Genomic DNA, 19,875 nt, shown 5'->3' on the forward strand with positions numbered 1-19,875 from the left:
TTAGCTTATCTGTCACGTTTGAGACCACAGGAATCTGAGAATTAGTTACATATTAATATTCATATTGACATTTAGTTATATTTTCTCATGCATTATGCATGAGCAATACCTCCGCTGCATTTTTATGCTACTTTCGGGACACCACGTTATTTACCATGGCGTAAACCACATACCAAAGACACACGACATGAAATGGCACTATGAATTTTAACTCGGCGACCGTACACAATTTTGAGTAATGTTCGTCTTAGTGACGGCACTTTGTATAGATGTGAAGGGTGATTTTGAAAGAAAAATGATCGCTCTTTCCGACGGTATAGTAACCGTTTTTATGAAGATGCGTTTGACCAGAAACATATGTATGTTTCTGGCTAGACATTTGTTTTTAGCCGCTAAAGCTAGGTGAGTTAGGAGTTTTGAGTCTTGTAGCGTTCCACCCTGTACATGTAGTACTATGTAGAGGAGGATTTTACCGATTTTTTTTTATCTAGACCCCTAAACGCCTTAATATGGCCTTAGGGCACTCTTGTGGGTGCATAATTATATAATCTGTATGTAATTCTCAGATCCCTGTGTTTGAGACATTACATTTTATATCGTTATGGTTATATTTTGATATACGATACCGCGCTGGTGGAGTTGATGTTCAGAAGTAGCTTGTTGGTATGTGTCGTGACTAACGATGTGATTTAGAAATAATTGAAGCAGCTTATATATTTCGTCAATGTATCAAAAAAAGTTATGTTTTAGAATAAAAAGAGATCCCAGATGGATATTGGCGCCCACCATTAAATGATCTATGGCTGTCAAAGAAAATAGGGATTTTTTCTCTGCTTTTCTCTTCTATTCCTTAATTATAATATCTGTCAAAATCCAACGTGACATCTTGTTATCCGATGAGTTTTAACACACACCATAGGGAACCTAAATACAAAATTTAAAGTTTAAAATTTAATTCTGCATTTTTCTGAGAGCAATAACAAACTTCAATTATCAAAATCCAAGATTTCTGCCTATTGGCCGTCTTGTTTTAGGATCGGTCACAAAATAAATATGCATAACAAGGCACCAAGTGGAACCTAAATATGAAATTGGAAAGATATCACTTGAGTCCTTTCTAAGAAACAACGGTAACAAACTTCAACTATCAAAATCCAAAAGGACGGCTTGTCTGTAATCTTGTTGATAAATTGGCCTCAAAATGCAATATGCACAACAAGAGACCCAAGGGCCTTAAAGGGACAATTCAGTCTAAGAGAACATTAAAATGTGTACATATATCGGGAAAAATCCAGTTCTAATGTAAATTAGATCAGTCGGTTTTACTGTAATATGCCTGAAAACCCCATGGTTGTGACATGTGTGTAGATGTTCAAACTCGCTCGCTGTCCGCCATTACACATTGTGGTCGAACTTCTTGTATGCCGAACCCAGTCCCTTGCTCGTAGAGTAATGCAACTTTTGTCGAGAACTGCTCAAATTGCTCTGAGAGTAGTATGTTTACCTTATTAGGTGAATTGTCTTGCATAAAAATCATTTTAACACCTTCTCAGTGGTTATGTAGTTTATTTGTTTAACGTGTGTGACTTTGGCTTGGGTATGGGTACAGCGTCCATATTGTACCTGCTTAATCGTATTGATCAACGATTTGATATTTCAACGATAGTAATCAAAATACTAAACAATGACGTGGAATTTGTCAATTTTTATGTTATATGTTTCATAAGAAATGAAGGACAATACATTTATGCCATATTTTGCTTCACGCTTTTGTAAAAGAATTAGCCTGAGTGAATTGTCCCTTTAACGGTCATCTGACTACCTTGGCAACAGCTGTATTGGTTTATTAGATATGGTGTTATGGTGGCCATCTTCGATTTGGGATCAACCGGAAATAACAATTCATTTCAGGTAGGTTTCAGCCGGTAGAACTTAAGAAGTTGTAAATGTCATTTCAAGATGGCAGCTGTCGGGACCATGTTAGGATTATTTAGGTAAATTTCAACTAAATCGCATTGATAGAACTGGAGAAGTTCAAAATGTGAAAAGTTCACGCTGCCGATCAGCCACAAAATATAATATTCACAACTATACAACTAGGGTCCTTGATGAACCTAAATTTGAAATGTGAGAAAGATCCATTACAAGTAAAAAAGAATTATTTTCTTTAAACATCGAACAGAACCGTAGGTAAATATAACATGTTGACCAGGGTTATCACATTCACAGGGACCTGGCACAACAGTATTATATATATATATATGTGTGTTTATCACATAACTAGCCTGTCCAGCCATGTCATAAATATCGAAAGACACATGTGTAATAACACTTTTGTGACGTCACATATAATTTTGACGTCATAATCTATATATGACGTCGCATGACTGTTTCAGTAGAGGTAAACGTCACATCCTAGCCGGATTTCTACAGTTTTATATAGAGAAAAAATCTTATGTTTTACTTCTATTTCGATAATTTAAAGTTATTTGATAAATAAAATCTTACACTCGTGTTGATGTGATATGAAATTTATCAACCTTGTTAAATAATCTGATATGCCACTCGCCTAAAGGCTTGAGGCATATCAAATTATTGAACTTGTTTTATGAATTTCATAACACATTGCCACTCATGTAAGATCCTCTATATATTATAGTATCAGTAATAAATAGTTTATACATTGTACAATAATGTACATATACTGTTGGTTAAAAAATCGTGCCAGGTCCCTGTGATCACATGCAGGTACTTGTCAATCTATTGGCAGTCAATACAAAATTATGTCAAACAGAAAACATCTGTAACGATTTATTATTCCCATCACATATTTCTCACATGTACGTGTAGATATACACCCTATATACAATTAGAGATTGTCCAGCACAACCTTAAAACTATTATCTCATAGCGTCACTCTTGATAACTGGTAAAAAAAAAACCTGAAAGACATTGATACATTTCAACTTACATTTCATGTTTCACTATAATCATTTTTCAAAATATAGTTTCCCATAAAACTTGTTTAAATAGTGGTACAGCATTTTAAAATGTACAGTAAATAAATGCAATTTTCAAAAAAAAAAAAAAATCTATTATTTCAATAACATGATTTATTGTCTGTTTCATTATTTGAGTATATATACAAGGTAGACGGTTTTGCATTTCAAATTAAAAATGTGAATCACACCCTACATTTAATTATCTTGTGTAATATAGTATAACATAAACATCATTAATGTCATAAACCATGATCTGGCCGATCAAAACAATATCACCTTATATCCACAAATATGATACTTCAGTACTACTAAAATAAATATTGTTTAGATTTGCATACTGGCCATAATATCAAATATAACTTTATTAGCATGGTTTTTTTCTTCTTAAAATGCTAAACCTTTCAATTTTTATAATAAAGAGAAACATCTCTTAAAGCAATTTAAAACTTAGAAAACCAGAATGATTTTAATTATTCAGGTCATCACACCATAAAATGTGGTTTGTTTTTTTTTTACCTTCATATCATCAATATAATACAGGAATGATACATAAAACCATTACAACATGTAAAATTAGAAAATTTTTACCAAATAACTGTATGTAATACCTATATGGAAATCGGAGAAACAAAGTACATGTAAACTTTGTGAGATCACAAATTAGCAATATGTTGTACAAAATGCACAAAAATAATTATTGTTTGAGAATATGAATGTACCAACAATTTCAAGGCAATAATTAAAGATCATTTCCATTTCTATTGTCAAGACACAGCTTTATTAAAAATGATAGGCGAGTACCAAGGTGTAGAATGGTCTTTTTTTTCCAGCCTCACACCTGTTCCATCTGATGATGAGTTACAAGCCTCTGGGAGCTGCACCTGCAGAAACCAATAAAACAATTAGGTCCCATGCATAGCAGCATGTGACATTTCTGCCCTACAGACAGGGTAGTATAGTAAGGACAGGTTAGACAGGTGCACATAGCTGCTGAAATGCCAACAACATACACACTATACCTATGTAAGGACTATCAAGCATTTTAATCCCCTAACTGTAAATTGAACAGTTTTACTTCTGTTTGGTGTTTCGTATGATGATAGAGAGAAGGTCTAGATGATAAATTCTTTAAGTGAATCAGCAACATGCACCACACCACGTTTTAATGTGTAGCATGCATGTTGCCATCACTTACACCTGTTTTTCAGTGCAGCATTTCCTATTTTAAGCAAGGTATGAAGCGATGCTTATCTGTAATCAGAGTCTATCTTATATAGCAGTATACATGTATGTCTATCTATACCAGGTATTTCTATGACTATTTCAGAAGTCTTTTATAAAACAACACTTACAAAAACAATATAGCACTATACCAAATGTTACTCCCCTACAATAATTCACAATCAAAATATTGCAACAACCATTCTACAATGCATGTTTGAAGGGAGATAACTGTTTCTTTTGACTGTCACAAGTTGTACCTGTGCAATCTATCGAGACATTACTTCATAGGTGTTTAGCATGCTGGTAAGTCAAACACCTTAATTAGACTAATAAATAGAGATGATATATCTCTATATATTAGTCTTAAAGTGAGTCTTTGACTTTCCAAATGTTAAGCAAATGTGATTTACTTCAATGATTTCAGGATTTATGTCTAAGTTTTTGCAATTCAGGTAGTTCTAGAGTATTCTGGTGAAAGCAATAATCACCAGTGTTAGGAGTAAAACAAGACTGGATTCGATGCTAAAGGTAGCTTCATGCAATGACAAAGCCATGCAAGTATAAATATATATTTTTATCCCACAACTGCCCCACATGCTGACTAATAACTACTGCCAGAAAAACTTGTGTTTTATCTGTCAATACAAAATGCTTTATCCGTCAATACAATCATATATATTTGTTCCAAATGTGAAAGAACTTTTTCTAACTAGACCCCAAATTTTAACCTTTCTGTGAATGGAACATCATTTAGTCCTGCTTAAAAGTGACATCTCGCTTTAAAAATAATAAAATATAACGTCTCGCTTCAAGTGAAACCATGTAAAAAAAATGGCAATTTGCTTTTGTTTTGAATGTCATCTATAAGGTAATGGTTGCAGGGTAAACAGAATACACGTTTAGTATCTTACAATACATGTTTTATTTTGGTGCTTGACAAAGCCTAGTCGTCTCGGCTTTCCTAAGTCTTGCACCAAAATAAAACTTGAATTATAAGATACTAACCATGTATTCTCTATATAATACAAATATATCAATAGGTAAGTCAACATTATTGTACAATACTATAGCTAGAATTGATATCAGTTGTACGACACATACATATATTATTATGTATGTACTTTATCATTATGAATGACGTGCATGAAATACTGAAATAAATTCTTACCCTTAAGATATAATGCTGCTATAAAATCATTCACACTTCCATTAGATTTTGATTTCGCGGAGTCTTTCTGAAGTTTTCTCTGGTGATCTTTCTAATGGTCTGTCAAAATTCATCTGTAATACAACCAAGACATATCAGTCAAAGTCCTTTTTTATCGTGTTTCAACGACAGTATTTTGTTAAGACTGGATCTGTTTTTACTTTAAGGAAATTTATTTTGTATTAAGATTTTAAATCTATATACAATGTATGCTGAACATTAATAAATTACATTCCTTTTATATAATACTGGTAAAGAGTTGAGAAATAAAAACTATACATCTAATTCCACGGGGTATGAAATAAATTGTGTTTGCAAACTTTTGTGGATTCACACCAAAGTTAGTGACCTCAATGCTTATAATTCATTTTTCAGACTACTTGATAAAATAAAATACATACAATAAACATACGATTCCATTAAATTTCCAATGGATTTCTTTTCCAAATCGATGATTACGACAGATCCATTAAGTACGAAAACAAATAAAATTAATTATATTCAAATAAACTGAATTCAAAACTGAGATATGTAATCAAGTGCTTAGATGTGAATGAGATTTGACAGTAATGTGATCAAGTAATGGAAGTATGAATATGGTATGATGAAAATAATTGTAAAAAACTTACCTTTTCAATAGGTAAAATACTTTTCCTAAAAAAAACCCATAGAATTTATTCAACACATAATTTCTTTTATAGTGAGGTAACTCATTTTCAGGATGTTTGCATAATTTGAAAATGTTGAAGACACGTTTATGTTCTAAATGTCATTTGCATACATAATCTGTAGTTGCCTGATTAACGTCCAATAATTAATTTGATAAAAGTGTGTTGACCTAAATAATTTATAAAGAACAGCCTGTCGTCTTGTTATATTCATGTAAAACTTTCCTGGGGAAGGGATTTACATATTTGTACTTTTTTCCAAGCTTTGTGCTTTTGGTGCTCTATATATACTATATGTATACATACCCAGTTACAACTCTATGCATCTCCAATGCCTGTTGCTCACGTACTTGTACACTCTCTGTTGAGTTTTTCCGCACTCTGGAAAGACGAAAAAACACATTTAATCGGTATATCTTTAATAAACTAATGAAGCATGTTTTCTTTTCAGTTTTAATTTGTGATCATTGAATCTTCTTGTCCAGCTGAAGTTCTTTTTTTTATATATACAAAAAAAATAAAGTACATGCACATTTTTAATATCGCAACTTGACATCTGTTATCCTGGTATTTTTTTCCTTTACAATTCTCAGAGGAGAATTCATACAGATAGAAAGTCGAAAAGAGTATCAGTATCATTGAAATGATTCATCTCCCTATTACAAATATTTGATGACATTATATTAAGGAGATAATGTTATACCAATTAGGCACATTAATTAAACATAGAAATAGTCGGTGTCTCCATGTAAAATCTTAATAGAATGCAAAGAAACTGGACATGACAGGATTAGTATGGACAGTACAGGATGGGCATGACAGAATGCTAGGATTTTAGGATGAGATGGATTAGTATGGACAGTACAGGAAGGGGCATGACAGAATGCTAGGATTTTAGAATGAGATGGGTTATATATTTAATATGGACAGTACAGGATGGGGGATGACAGAATGCTAGGATTTTAGAATGAGATGGATTAGTATGGACAGTACAAGATGGGGCATGACAGGATGCTAGGATTTTAGGATGAGATGGATTAGTATGGACAGTACAGGATGGGGCATGGCAGGTAGCTAGGATTTTAGGATGAGATGGATTAGTATGGACAGTACAGGATGGGGCATGACAGGATGCTAGGATTTTAGGATGAGATGGATAAGTATGGACAGTACAGGCTGGGGCATGACAGAATGCTAGGATTTTAGGATGAAATGAATTAGTATGGACAGTGCAGGATGGGACATGACAGGATGCTAGGATTTTAGGATGAGATGGATTAGTATGGACAGTACAGGATGGGGCATGACAGGATGCTAGGATTTTAGGATGAGATGGATTAGTATGGACAGTACAGGATGGGGCATGACAGGATGCTAGGATTTTAGGATGAGATGAATTAGTATGGACAGTACAGGATGGGGCATGACAGGATGCTAGGATTTTAGGATGAGATGGATTAGTATGGACAGTACAGGATGGGGCATGACAGGATGCTAGGATTTTAGGATGAGATGGATTAGTATGGACAGTACAGGATGGGGCATGACAGGATGCTAGGATTTTAGGATGAGATGGATTAGTATGGACAGTACAGGATGGGGCATGACAGGATGCTAGGATTTTAGGATGAGATGGATTAGTATGGACAGTACAGGATGGGGCATGACAGGATGCTAGGATTTTAGGATGAGATGGATTAGTATGGACAGTACAGGCTGGGGCATGACAGAATGCTAGGATTTTAGGATGAAATGAATTAGTATGGACAGTACAGGATGGGACATGACAGGATGCTAGGATTTTAGGATGAGATGGATTAGTATGGACAGTACAGGATGGGGCATGACAGGATGCTAGGATTTTAGGATGAGATGGATTAGTATGGACAGTACAGGATGGGGCATGACAGGATGCTAGGATTTTAGGATGAGATGGATTAGTATGGACAGTACAGGATGGGGCATGACAGGATGCTAGGATTTTAGGATGAGATGGATTAGTATGGACAGTACAGGATGACAGGATCTAGGATTTTAGATGAGATGGATTAGTATGGACAGTACAGGATGGGGCATGACAGGATGCTAGGATTTTAGGATGAGATGGATTAGTATGGACAGTACAGGATGGGCATGACAGATGCTAGGATTTTAGATGAGATGGTTAGTATGGACAGTACAGGATGGGGCATGACAGGATGCTAGGATTTTAGGATGAGATGGATTAGTATGGACAGTACAGGATGGGGCATGACAGGATGCTAGGATTTTAGGATGAGATGGATTAGTATGGACAGTACAGGATGGGGCATGACAGGATGCTAGGATTTTAGGATGAGATGGATTAGTATGGACAGTACAGGATGGGACATGACAGGATGCTAGGATTTTAGGATGAGATGGATTAGTATGGACAGTACAGGATGGGGCATGACAGAATGCTAGGATTTTAGAATGAGATTGGTTAGTATGGACAGTACAGGATGGGGCATGACAGGATGCTAGGATTTTAGAATGAGATGGGTTATATATTTAGTATGGACAGCACAGGATGGGCATGACAGATGCTAGATTTAGATGAGATGGTTAGTATGGACAGTACAGGATGGGGCATGACAGGATGCTAGGATTTTAGATGGATGGATGATTAGTATGGACAGTACAGGATGGGACATGACAGGATGCTAGGATTTTAGGATGAGATGGATTAGTATGGACAGTACAGGATGGGACATGACAGGATCTAGGATTTTAGGATGAGATGTAGTAGGACATACAGATGGACACTGATAATAGATGGATGGACATACAGGACAAGCTAGATATTAGGATGAGATAGATTAGTATGGACAGTACAGGATGGGGCATGACAGGATGCTAGGATTTTAGGATGAGATAGATTAGTATGGACAGTACAGGATGGGGCATGACAGGATGCTAGGATTTTAGGATGAGATGGATTAGTATGGACAGTACAGGATGGGGCATTACAGGATGCTAGGATTTTAGGATGAGATGGATAAGTATGGACAGTACAGGATGGGGGATGACAGAATGCTAGGATTTTAGGATGAGATGGATTAGTATGGACAGTACAGGATGGGGGATGACAGAATGCTAGGATTTTAGGATGAGATGGATTAGTATGGACAGTACAGGATGGGGCATGACAGGATGCTAGGATTTTAGGATGAGATAGATTAGTATGGACAGTACAGGATGGGGCATGACAGGATGCTAGGATTTTAGGATGAGATGGATTAGTATGGACAGTACAGGATGGGGCATGACAGGATGATATGGGTACCTCTATTTGGCATATGCCCCCATACACACAATTAATGACATTAGTATAGATATCAGGGATTGCATCATTGAATATATTGCCAGGTAGTTAAAAATGCTCCATCGCTGACAGAGCATAAATGATGCTCATCATTTTAACAATAATTGGTGCTTAATCATGTATATATATATATGTCTAATTATCATAAAAATATAATATAAAATAATACATTTTGCTTTCGGTGCATGCACAAATCAGAACTTCATTCCTTAAAGGACATAGTACCACAAAATATTTTTGGGAACACAATATTGATCAATTCTTTAGATTTTTATCTTGAAATAAAAGTAGAAGCTCAAACTTTTTTTCAATGATGTAACGTAAGTAACTGTTGTAATTGAAGAAAAACACTAATTTGCCTGCTCCTGTTTTTTAAACGAGAAAATATACTATTTGTCAGCAGTGGATGTTTAATTAAAGAAAGGTGTGTGTATAGAGTAAGCCATTGTTATGTAAGATAAAAGTGATACTTACACTAGTATAAATGTCATAAATCCTAGAGACACTCCTAATGTCACTGCCAAATACGCTTGTCCTCGGGCAAAGAAGTTTTCTCTGCTTGCCCTTTCACAAAACTGTACGTTGTGGTGACTAGCCTGTTGATACTTCCTCTGTCTGAAGGCCACAAATTACAAACTGAACATTCACCATAGCAATATGATAATTGATATTAATGTCAAGGGTATATAGACAACTTGTAAGTTATCGCTTCAACTTATTTGTCAAGTATTTTTCATGAATTCTTCTTGCTATACTTTGGCTAAGGTTTTTGTCTGATCATTTATCAGCAGAACTTTACAGATGTAATAACATGTAACAAATTTCAGGAAAGTTATGAACATTGAACCTTCAGAATGTGCATTCTGATATTAGTAAGCATAAGGTGAGTCCAGAACACTAATTTTCAAATTCTGATGAGTCCCAGTACAAAGAAATATAGAGGGTTCTCAAAATTTTAGTGAGTCCCACAGGAAAATCATGGACTCGTCTAGGCAAGTCCCGTAAATCACTGCGACATATACATAATTTACCTTATATTATTAGATAATAGCTAGGCTTACTACCTATTAGTAATAAATTAATTACCTTAGATTATTAGATAATAGTAGCTAGGCTTAATACCTATTAATGATAAATATATTACCTTAGATTATGAAATGTGTTATCATATGGATCACTGGACCTGTACACGACACGCTCTCCCCTGTTTCTTTGGATGCCTGAGGTCGGCCCAGGGTTATAAATGTGAACCTTATCATATATTCTTTTAGACTTGTCATTCCCTAGGACAGCATAAGCTTCTGCAACCTCCGAGAACTTCTTAGCTGCATCTTTGTGGGAACTCACATCAGGATGGTACTATACATACAGGATAGAAAAGTTTGAAAATGTTTATAATCAAAATTAACTTTATTTATTTCACAATGCGAAACATATAACATATCTTGTACAAATGATGACCTACATCATGTAAGCATGAGGGGTTTGAAAGCAGAAGGAACCCAAAGAACCTAATGACCCCTGACCTTTTCACGTCCATGTAGGCCCTGCATGGCTGGCTAAATGAAAGGTGACAGGCTTAACCACCATGTATATATCACCCAACCACCCATGTTTGAAAATATTTACACCAGCTTGAAAGATTGATGAGCATTAATTTTTGCTGCACCACAGCATAATGAGCTCAAATAAATCCAAAACTGGAATATATCCCTATCAAAAAGAGTAGTGACTCCCTAAAACAAAAACAAATATAAATGGAAAGCTGCTTAAGAAGAAAAATGTGATAACACTTTCTCTACACCTGTTACCAAATTTATAGTTTAAGAAATTTCAACTTTGATAGGTATCATGTAAAATTATAAACATAAAATATATAACTCGATGAATTTATTGAAAATGCCAACACATTCCACAATACCATCAAATTCACTGCCAATATATCATCAGATACCAATATATTTCTAGACACTAGATCCACCTTAGTTGAAGGGGCCATTAGTACTGACTTGTATTCCAAACCTATTGATTCTCATCTATACCTCCGTCCAACCAGTTGTCATCCCTCGCATACCACCAGAAGCATTCCCTATTCACAAGCTTTATGAATCCATCGTATAGTGTCCGACAATATGCGAAGAGATGAAATGCCACCTTCTCTCTAGAGGATACAAATCGCATATGATCGACCAAGAAATTGACAAAGTCCGCACCCTAGATAGAGCCAATCTCCTCATATACCAAACCAGAACTGCCATTCAACTTGTTCCCTGTGTGGTAACATTCCATCCTAACTTACCACATCTCTCTTCTATCCTTAGGAACCACTGGACAATCATTGAGTCATCAACAAAACTTAGGCGTATTTTCCCAAAGCCACTGCTACTAGCCTACCGCAGACCAAAAAATGTAAAAGACCTTGTAGTGAGCAGCAAACTTCCTCCTCTTGCTCCTGCTGCACAAACGGGTTCATTCAAAACATGCAACAATAAACGGTGCATGATGTGTCCATACACAGCATCCACAGACACATTTGAATGTACTATCAACAACAGAGCATACAACATCCGACAGGACCTGACGTGCAAATCCAGCAATGTCATCTACCTCCTCTCGTGTAGGAAATGCACAATGCCATAAGTTGGGGAAACCGGTGGTCCACTCAACGTCAGAATCATCAATCACCGCTGGTCTATCAAACAGAACAAACCTGACTATCGGGTTGCCAGACATTTCAACTTGCCCATCCATAGTTTGCAGGTGATTGTAATTGAGCACTGTTCCTACTGGACACAAACCAAGCGTCGATCGAGAGAGAGATTTTGGATTACCTATCTACAGACCCGCTATCCCAAAGGCATTAACGAACGTTAAATATACAAATTGACATCAATTGATCACTTGCTTTTCAATTAATTATCCCAACTTCCAGCATTTTCCCGTTCTGTTCTACGCCTTTCTGATCCTTTACGTATGCTGCCCAGCAAAAGGCGACTAAATTTCAGACTTTGCTTCTTTGCAAACACACCGAGGAGATAGGCGACTAAATTTGCATCCTATACCAATGAGCACTATAAATAAATTTCACCACACATTTGACATCACACGTGGCTTGCTTTCCAGTCATCGCTCATATTTTAGATAGCGTTCTGCCGAACAGCATGGATACATTTTTGTAGATCCGGCCTTCGGCTACCACTTGCCAAAGGGTAAATTGCGCTCCATTGTGCTAAATAGTTTAATATTTGCCTACTTTGTCCCGCATTACTGTTCATATCCTATTATGTAATCATGTTCGTTTTGTATGTCTTGATAAAGGGGCAGATCGCCTTGAAAATTTGACATGTTTTGTCCAAACGGTTGGAATTACTTCCTTGTCCTACATTTGTATATTGATAATTGACTGATCTGGCTATACAATGTACATACTGCCTGGCGATCAGTCAACTCTTTTAAATTGTCATCATAATATAAATGTACGTCATACCTTTTTAGATAACTCCACAAAAGCGTTTTTAATATCATCATTAGAGGCACTTGTTTTTATTCCCATTGTATCATAATGAGTTGCCATGGACCTACAATGTAGATGAAAAAAATGATCAGTTAATTCATACAGTATCTCAATAAATGAATTAAATGATAATGTACATGTAATGATATTTTTTTTAACTCTTGTTTCAACCATTTGCTTTTTCTGTATTTATATATTACAGAGTTATCTGCCCTTGTAGTTAGGTATTGATTTTTACATCATGTTTTTGTGAACACTTTTTTGTTATATTCAGTAACGGAGTATTTAATCCCTTATATGTTTAATCATTCTGAGAGGGAATATTGGCAATATAATTTGTATCTGAACAATAAAAATAACATTCAGTATTTGTCTTTTTGATGATAATCATGAACAATAGGCCTAGAGAGGCTGTATGGCTCATCTTGTTTGTTATATATGCAAAGAAATGTTCTGAATACAGGTTCACTGTTTATTTCCTCTTGCCCTAGGAGGGTCAGAACAATATTGATACAAACTCTGATACCGTTCTCCCAAGGATATTTCGGGCCAAATTTGGTTACAATCCATGTAGAACTCTATGACTAGTATTGATTCAAACAATTTACCTATATTTCCCTTATTCGGCCCGCCTTTCCTGCCCCCAGGGGGTCAGAGCCAAAATTTATAATATTTTGTACCCCTTCTCCAAAGGATCTTTCATACCAAATTTGGTTAAAGTCACAATCCATGTAGAACTGTAAAACTACTAGCTATGGAAAAGGAAATGTTTGACAAACAGATGACAGACAAATGGATGGAAAACGGACGTCACGCCAGGTGAGCTAATAGTTATGACATGTTATTCTATATATATGATCACAGTAAAACACATTTATAACAAATAATCACGCTCACAACATATTCATGGATATGTAGAAGGAACACCTTTATTGATTCCATTATATTTGTTACTGTATATGGTCTCTTTGAGTCTGTTATGTCAAAATGGTCATGTATGGTTCTATAGTATTTTCAATGGTCAGTGTTTGTGGTCATGCGTAGTCTTAAGGTGGTTTTATGGGTAGTTGTAGGAGGTTGTCATGTAGAGCAGATGTTTGGCTATCTGACTTTGAAGCCAATGATGTATTTGTTGTCTATACGCGAGCCTCGGTCTCCACGATTTCTAACGAGATTTCACACCTTGCGGCTTGCGCCATACTCTGGGTTTCTTGTAAAGGTCCCAAAAAATCCTGGTTCTGGCAAAACTCATATCAAGAATTGTGTTTCCATGTTGCACTTGCATCCCGATTTACAGTTATGACATAGTAATTTCATTCCCTGTTATAAGGAAGTGATTTCGTTGGTCCACTGAGGTTTGTTAATAACCATGTTTTAGTGTACTGTACCTTGAGAGAAGACATGTTGTGCTAGACCTAAATAATAGATTCCTCCTCAGTCCTGTCAGCCCAACAATTGGTGTAAGTGACTTCATGTCTCACTCCAGGTCCTGATCATCACCACAGCAACTACATTTACAATGGTATAAACCCTACAAAATATCATAATAAGTAAGATACAAGCAAATACAAAGTTAGAAAACCAACTTACCCATTCATTTGAAATTTGAACCAAAAAGATAATGATTGTATACAATGTTACTTTGAACAAGAGATCCCAGAGGGATCTTGGCGCCCACCAAAGAATGATCTATGTCTGACAATGGAAAGAGGGATCTTTTCCCTGCTTTTCAAAGTTTTTCAAGAACACTACATATAAAATTTGAGACAGATCGCTATAGTACTTTCTAAGAAATAGTGGTATCAAACTTGAACAATGAAATCCAAGATGTGGCCCGGTTAGCAATCTTGTTGACGGATCAGTCCCGAAAGGCATTATGCATCAGTCTTAAAAGGTACTATGCACAACTACCGTAGGGTACAAGGGGAACCTATGTATGGAATTTGAAAGAGATCTCTTCAGTAATTTCTGACAAAAAGCGATATCTACCAAAATCTAAGATGGCGGCCGGTCGGCCATCTTGTTGACCAATCAGTCTCAAATTGCAATATGCACAACTAGGGCCCTAGGAAAACCTACATATGAAATTTGAGAAAGATCCATGCAGTACTTTCTGAGAAATAGTGGTAACAAACTTTAACTATCAAAATCCAAGATGGCCGCCTGGTGGCCATATTGTTAACTGATCGGTCCCAAAATACAATTTGCACAACTAGGGTCCTAGGGGAACCTATATATGAAATTTGAGAAAGATCCCTTCAGTACTTTCTGAGAAATAGCGGTAACAAACTTTAACTATCAAAATCCAAGATGTCCTCCTGGTGGCCATCTTGTTGACTGATCGGTCCCAAAATGCTATATGCACAACTAGGGTCCTAAGGGAACCTATATACAAAATTTGAGAAAGATCCCTTCTGTACTTTCTGAGAGATAGCAGTAACAAGAATTGTTAACGGACGGACGGATATAAATTACACACATCTTCACTGTATAATTCTGTTTAAATATTGAGTAGTCAGTTGATCATTGTGTCTACTGACACACAGATTGACAGACCGACTGATCAATTATAACAATATTTATAGAAATTATAAAGAACTGTGTTAATTTTATTTTCAATGGAATGACTTTTTCCTATTTTTAAATTTCATGAAAATGCATATTTTTCATCATCATTTACTTTTTTTTTAAATTTTGTCCAAGCTAGGGAGTGTCTTGCATTCAAAATAAAGCATATCTTTATGCAAACTACACATATCAAAATTGTTTTGCATTGAGAAAATGGTTAAACAAAAATGATTATAATACCATTTCTGTATCCCTGGTTATTTCCTATCTTATCTAGATGAAAGAATTATTCTAGTACTTTTCATTGATAATACTGATAGAATATAATAATATTTTATATGACATAGGTAATCTGTGAATCACCATCTACATCTACCTAGTGATCAACCTACTTATTGAAGATCATGTCGATATTGTTGAAGGTGTGGCTATGTACAGGGGAAGAGAAGAAGATAATTGAATAGAATTTATCGTGTTTGTTAGCTTCTGCATAGATCATCCAGACGCTTGATGCGTACGTAGTTAACAAGCGTCTGTTTGAGTGAGACTTGGTTAAATTCAGTGGGCCATCGTAATGACATGATCATAATACGAACGTACCTGTTCTCCAAAATGACTATCAATATAATACATGTAAGGGATGGTAGCAAACACAAACAACTTTTGTGTCTTTCTTATGTCACGATGAATTCAAAAATTGTCATTATATAATAGATTATGAATGTATATATTAAAGTACCATTAGGTACGGTGGGTACCAAAATCCTGACAATTCCTTCATTTAGTGTTACCCAAACCGGAAGTTTTACATTAAATATATGCAAATGACTGGCAAGATTTAGGCCACTGATCGCTACCATTGATGCAAATTATCCTCACTATTTTTCAATTATAGACGTTCATGCTATAGTTTTTGTAGACATGTTTGAAACTATTCTATTTAAGGAAATAACATAGAAGTTGTTCATTGCAATTAAACTGCACTATGGCAGCATATTTGTTCTAGAAAGAGGAAAAGAGAAAAAATATCATGCAAATGAGAGGTCAATCGCATTTAAATTAGTTGTGTCATCCTGACCGTAGCAATACTGCGAAAGCAAGCTTTTTCAGTAATTAGAGATGAAAGATGAGTGTTTGGCGGTCTAGAGACTTTGAAATTACAAGATCTGGTGGAAGCCAGTTCCAGTCTTGGATAGCGCGGGGAAAGAAGGAGTGTTTGCGAGAATCAGTTCTACAGTAAGAAATTTGGTATGCAACCTTAAGTGTATGGGAGAGTCTGGTAGGGGGTAACTGTAAGGTCAAGTATTAGTCTTTGTTAATAGCTACTATACCCTTTGTGATTTTGAAAAGCATAGTTAGCCGTGCATTTTTTCTTCTAACTGCTAAGCTAGGCCACTTCTAATAGTTCTAGGTGTTCAAGCATGTCACTAACACTGGAGGTGTTATGGAATCCAGCTGTTACAGTGACATATAAGCAGCTCTGTGTTGGACCATGTCTAGCTTAAATTAATGTTTCCCTTCTGGTATGGGTCCCACACTGTACAGGCATATTCAAGTGTGGGACATGTTAAAGATTTGTATGCTTGTTCTTTGATCTTTTTTGAGTTAAATTTTATATTTCGTCTAATAAAGCCAAGGGTCTTATTGGCTGTGCAAGTGATGTTGCTGATGTAGGAGTCCCATTTTAAGTCATGTTGGATTGTTACGCCCAGATATTTTGCCTTATCAGTGTGTTCCAAACGGTGACCATAAAGATAATAATTATATTTGATTGGAGGTTTAGTCTTGGTAATCAAAAGAACATTACATTTCTGGGGATGGAATTCTATTTTCCAGCTTTTTTGCCAGACAGTTAGTTTGTCTAGATCATTTTGGAGTTTTTCTGAATCTTTTTTTGGATGTAATGGTTATGTATGAGATATTGTTATCGGAAATATATACAAAACGTACATATAAATGATGTAGATAGTTTTGGCACGTAGAATTGGAGTTATAATTACACGTATATGATTACTCAAATAGGTAACTGTTACTCATAAAAGTCATATTTATTTCTGTTTTGCCCATATAGGTGGTTGTACCCAATCTGTTACAAGCACTGACAAGCTTTTAAGGGTTTTGTAAGCTTAATCTTACAATCAAAAGTAGCATCACATGAGTTGACGTTCTGTCAATAATATTGTTTAAAATAATTTGTTTTTATATAGAGGTATTTTTAAATATTTATACTAGGCCTGGAGGTTATCGCCAAAGTCGGGATCATTCATACGCTTGACCAGTGAACGTGTTTCACTTGCCTAACTAACAAACATTTTGCCGACTTTCAGGGCTCGAATTTCAGGCTGTTTTACTTGCTTTTTGCAAGTAGATCATTGTTTTTCCTGCCTATATATTTGGGGCAGAAATAAGGCCCCATTCCCAATTGCATTACTTGTTATTTTTTCCCAAATCTATGTCAAAATTTCCCAAATCAGTAAATTGACAAATTTTGTGTGACGAAACAAAACAATTCCTGAAATCCCAAGTCTGAACATCGTATTTTAGTATACATTCTTACACTTTACATAATTGTTTATTTCTATCTTTTCCAAAATTTCCATAAACACTGTTAGAATTTTTCATTTCATACTTTTATCGCACAAAATTTCCCAATTTTCACCAGGTGGTAATTTCCCAAAATGCTCAGGAAAAACACTGTAGATATACCAGAATAGCAAGTGAAAAAAATATGCACTTGCTTATTTTAGCAAGTGGTTTTTAACAGGGACAACTGTAAAAATGGCATAATGATTGTGAAAAATTGTTGTAATGGAAAATATGGGGGCCCAGTTCTTACAGTAATGTTGTTGATATTTATTATGTACTTATACACCTCACATCATCATGCAAAAATAAATGATTCCATATATAACATAACTGTAATTTGAATACAGATATTTATTATAAGTAAAAAATATATTTTAGCAAGTAAAAATTTATGGCACTTGCTATTCTTAGCAAGTGGCAAAAAATGTAAAATTCGAGCCCTGGACTTTGCTTGCGTTTAATAATTATTAAGGTAGAATTGGGTGTATTATTTATCAGAAAATATATTATTCCTCGGAACGTCAGTCTCAAGTCTCAAATGAATTACATGAGAAAATTTAAATGTTTATAAATAAAAAAGCCATGCAAATATCATACTTTAAAAAAGTAAAGAGTGGTGTACCTCAAGGAAGTGTACTCAGGCCCATACTATTTTTAATTTATGTCAACGACATCCCAGAAGTAAATTGTGTCGCCAAAATATTTGCGGATGATACCAAATTGTATTCAAAAATCAACACATTACAGGACTGTGAAGAGCTACAGAGAAATATTGACATAATCTCAGATTGGACTGACCTCTGGTTAATGAAGTTAAATAAAGAAAACCTTAAAGATCTCTCCTATCCTGACCGATATTAAAGACCCTGGGTATCCCAACAATTGAGTATAAAAGACTGAGGGCTGATATGGTGGAGACCTGTAAAATAATCAACAAAATCGACATTGTTACCAGTGAGAACATGTGTACTTCAATGAGACACACAGGTCCAAGAGGTCATAACAAAAAACTCTACAAGAAACCCTTTCGTCTCAATTCAGCAAGAAATACTTTCAGTAACAGGATAGTGGAGTGCTGGAATTCTCTCCTTGTTGATGTGGTCAATGCTGAGAACCTGAACATTTTCAAAAGTAGATAAAACATGCACTGGAAAAACCACGCCACGAATTTTTTACCATCAACCTAGGAACATATACACAAACCTACATTGTAGGACATACTATTAAGGATTTTAAGCAATCACTTTAAATATTTTACCGTTATTGTAAATATCACTATATATCGCTACAAGCCTTTATTGGCTTTCCAATAATGTTGGACTGATGAGAAACTGACAAGAAATTTATAAATATATTATTGACAGAACGTCAAACTCCAGCAGACTAGGAGTATGGTAACATTATCTTTAAATTGTGACACTGTTATTGTATGAACAATCTAAAAGTTTCTACAGACGAAACCCGTGTGAACAATAACAACTCTCAAAGAAAAATCAAGTTACAAGACAAATCTTACGAATACTTACCATTTGTTGTCGAAACACGACTGCCTTTTTGGGTGAACTGGAGGTTATCGCCAAAGTCGGGATCATTCATACGCTCGACCTGTTAACGTCTGTCACTTGCCTACCTAACAAACATTTTGCCGACTTTACTTGCGTTTAATAATTATTAAGGTAGAATAAGGTGTATTGTTTATCAGAAAATATATTATTCCTCGGAACGTCAGTCTCAAGTCTCAAATGAATTACATGAGAAAA

The 19,875-nt window shown here is 35.4% G+C and overlaps 1 protein-coding gene across 2 annotated transcripts; it reads right to left on the reverse strand.

Annotated features, from left to right (window-relative positions):
* Positions 1-2,797: 2,797 nt before the first annotated feature.
* On the reverse strand, positions 2,798-19,746 carry LOC138318983 (uncharacterized). Of its 2 annotated transcripts, XM_069261855.1 has the most exons (10): positions 19,642-19,697; positions 19,068-19,230; positions 14,350-14,492; positions 12,935-13,025; positions 10,592-10,806; positions 9,922-10,062; positions 6,408-6,482; positions 6,063-6,087; positions 5,395-5,507; positions 2,798-3,883 (listed from the first exon to the last, which is right to left on the reverse strand). In XM_069261855.1, exons 3-9 carry the CDS (start codon positions 14,433-14,435, stop codon positions 5,436-5,438), a joined length of 705 nt encoding a protein of 234 aa, XP_069117956.1. In that variant the 5' UTR covers positions 14,436-14,492; positions 19,068-19,230; positions 19,642-19,697; the 3' UTR covers positions 2,798-3,883; positions 5,395-5,435. The 2 variants fall into 2 exon arrangements, with proteins under 2 accessions (XP_069117956.1, XP_069117955.1); XM_069261854.1 differs by lacking the exon at positions 19,068-19,230 and having other exon boundaries at positions 19,642-19,746.
* Between the last annotated feature and the right edge of the window lie 129 nt (positions 19,747-19,875).

The sequence above is a fragment of the Argopecten irradians genome, chromosome 3 (genome assembly GCF_041381155.1).
Source record: "Argopecten irradians isolate NY chromosome 3, Ai_NY, whole genome shotgun sequence".
NCBI lineage: Eukaryota > Metazoa > Mollusca > Bivalvia > Pectinida > Pectinidae > Argopecten > Argopecten irradians.

What these genes read in the sequence shown, in the direction of transcription:
- LOC138318983 (XM_069261854.1), bottom strand. Translation starts at nt 14,435, where the DNA reads ATGAAGTCACTTACACCAATTGTTGGGCTGACAGGACTGAGGAGGAAT. An exon ending in TTGTGGAGTTATCTAAAAAG is followed by an intron (nt 10,807 to 12,934) that starts GTATGACGTACA and finishes CTGTATGTATAG; the next exon opens with TACCATCCTGATGTGAGTTC. An exon ending in GTATTTTACCTATTGAAAAG is followed by an intron (nt 5,508 to 6,062) that starts GTAAGTTTTTTA and finishes GTTGTATTACAG; the next exon opens with ATGAATTTTGACAGACCATT.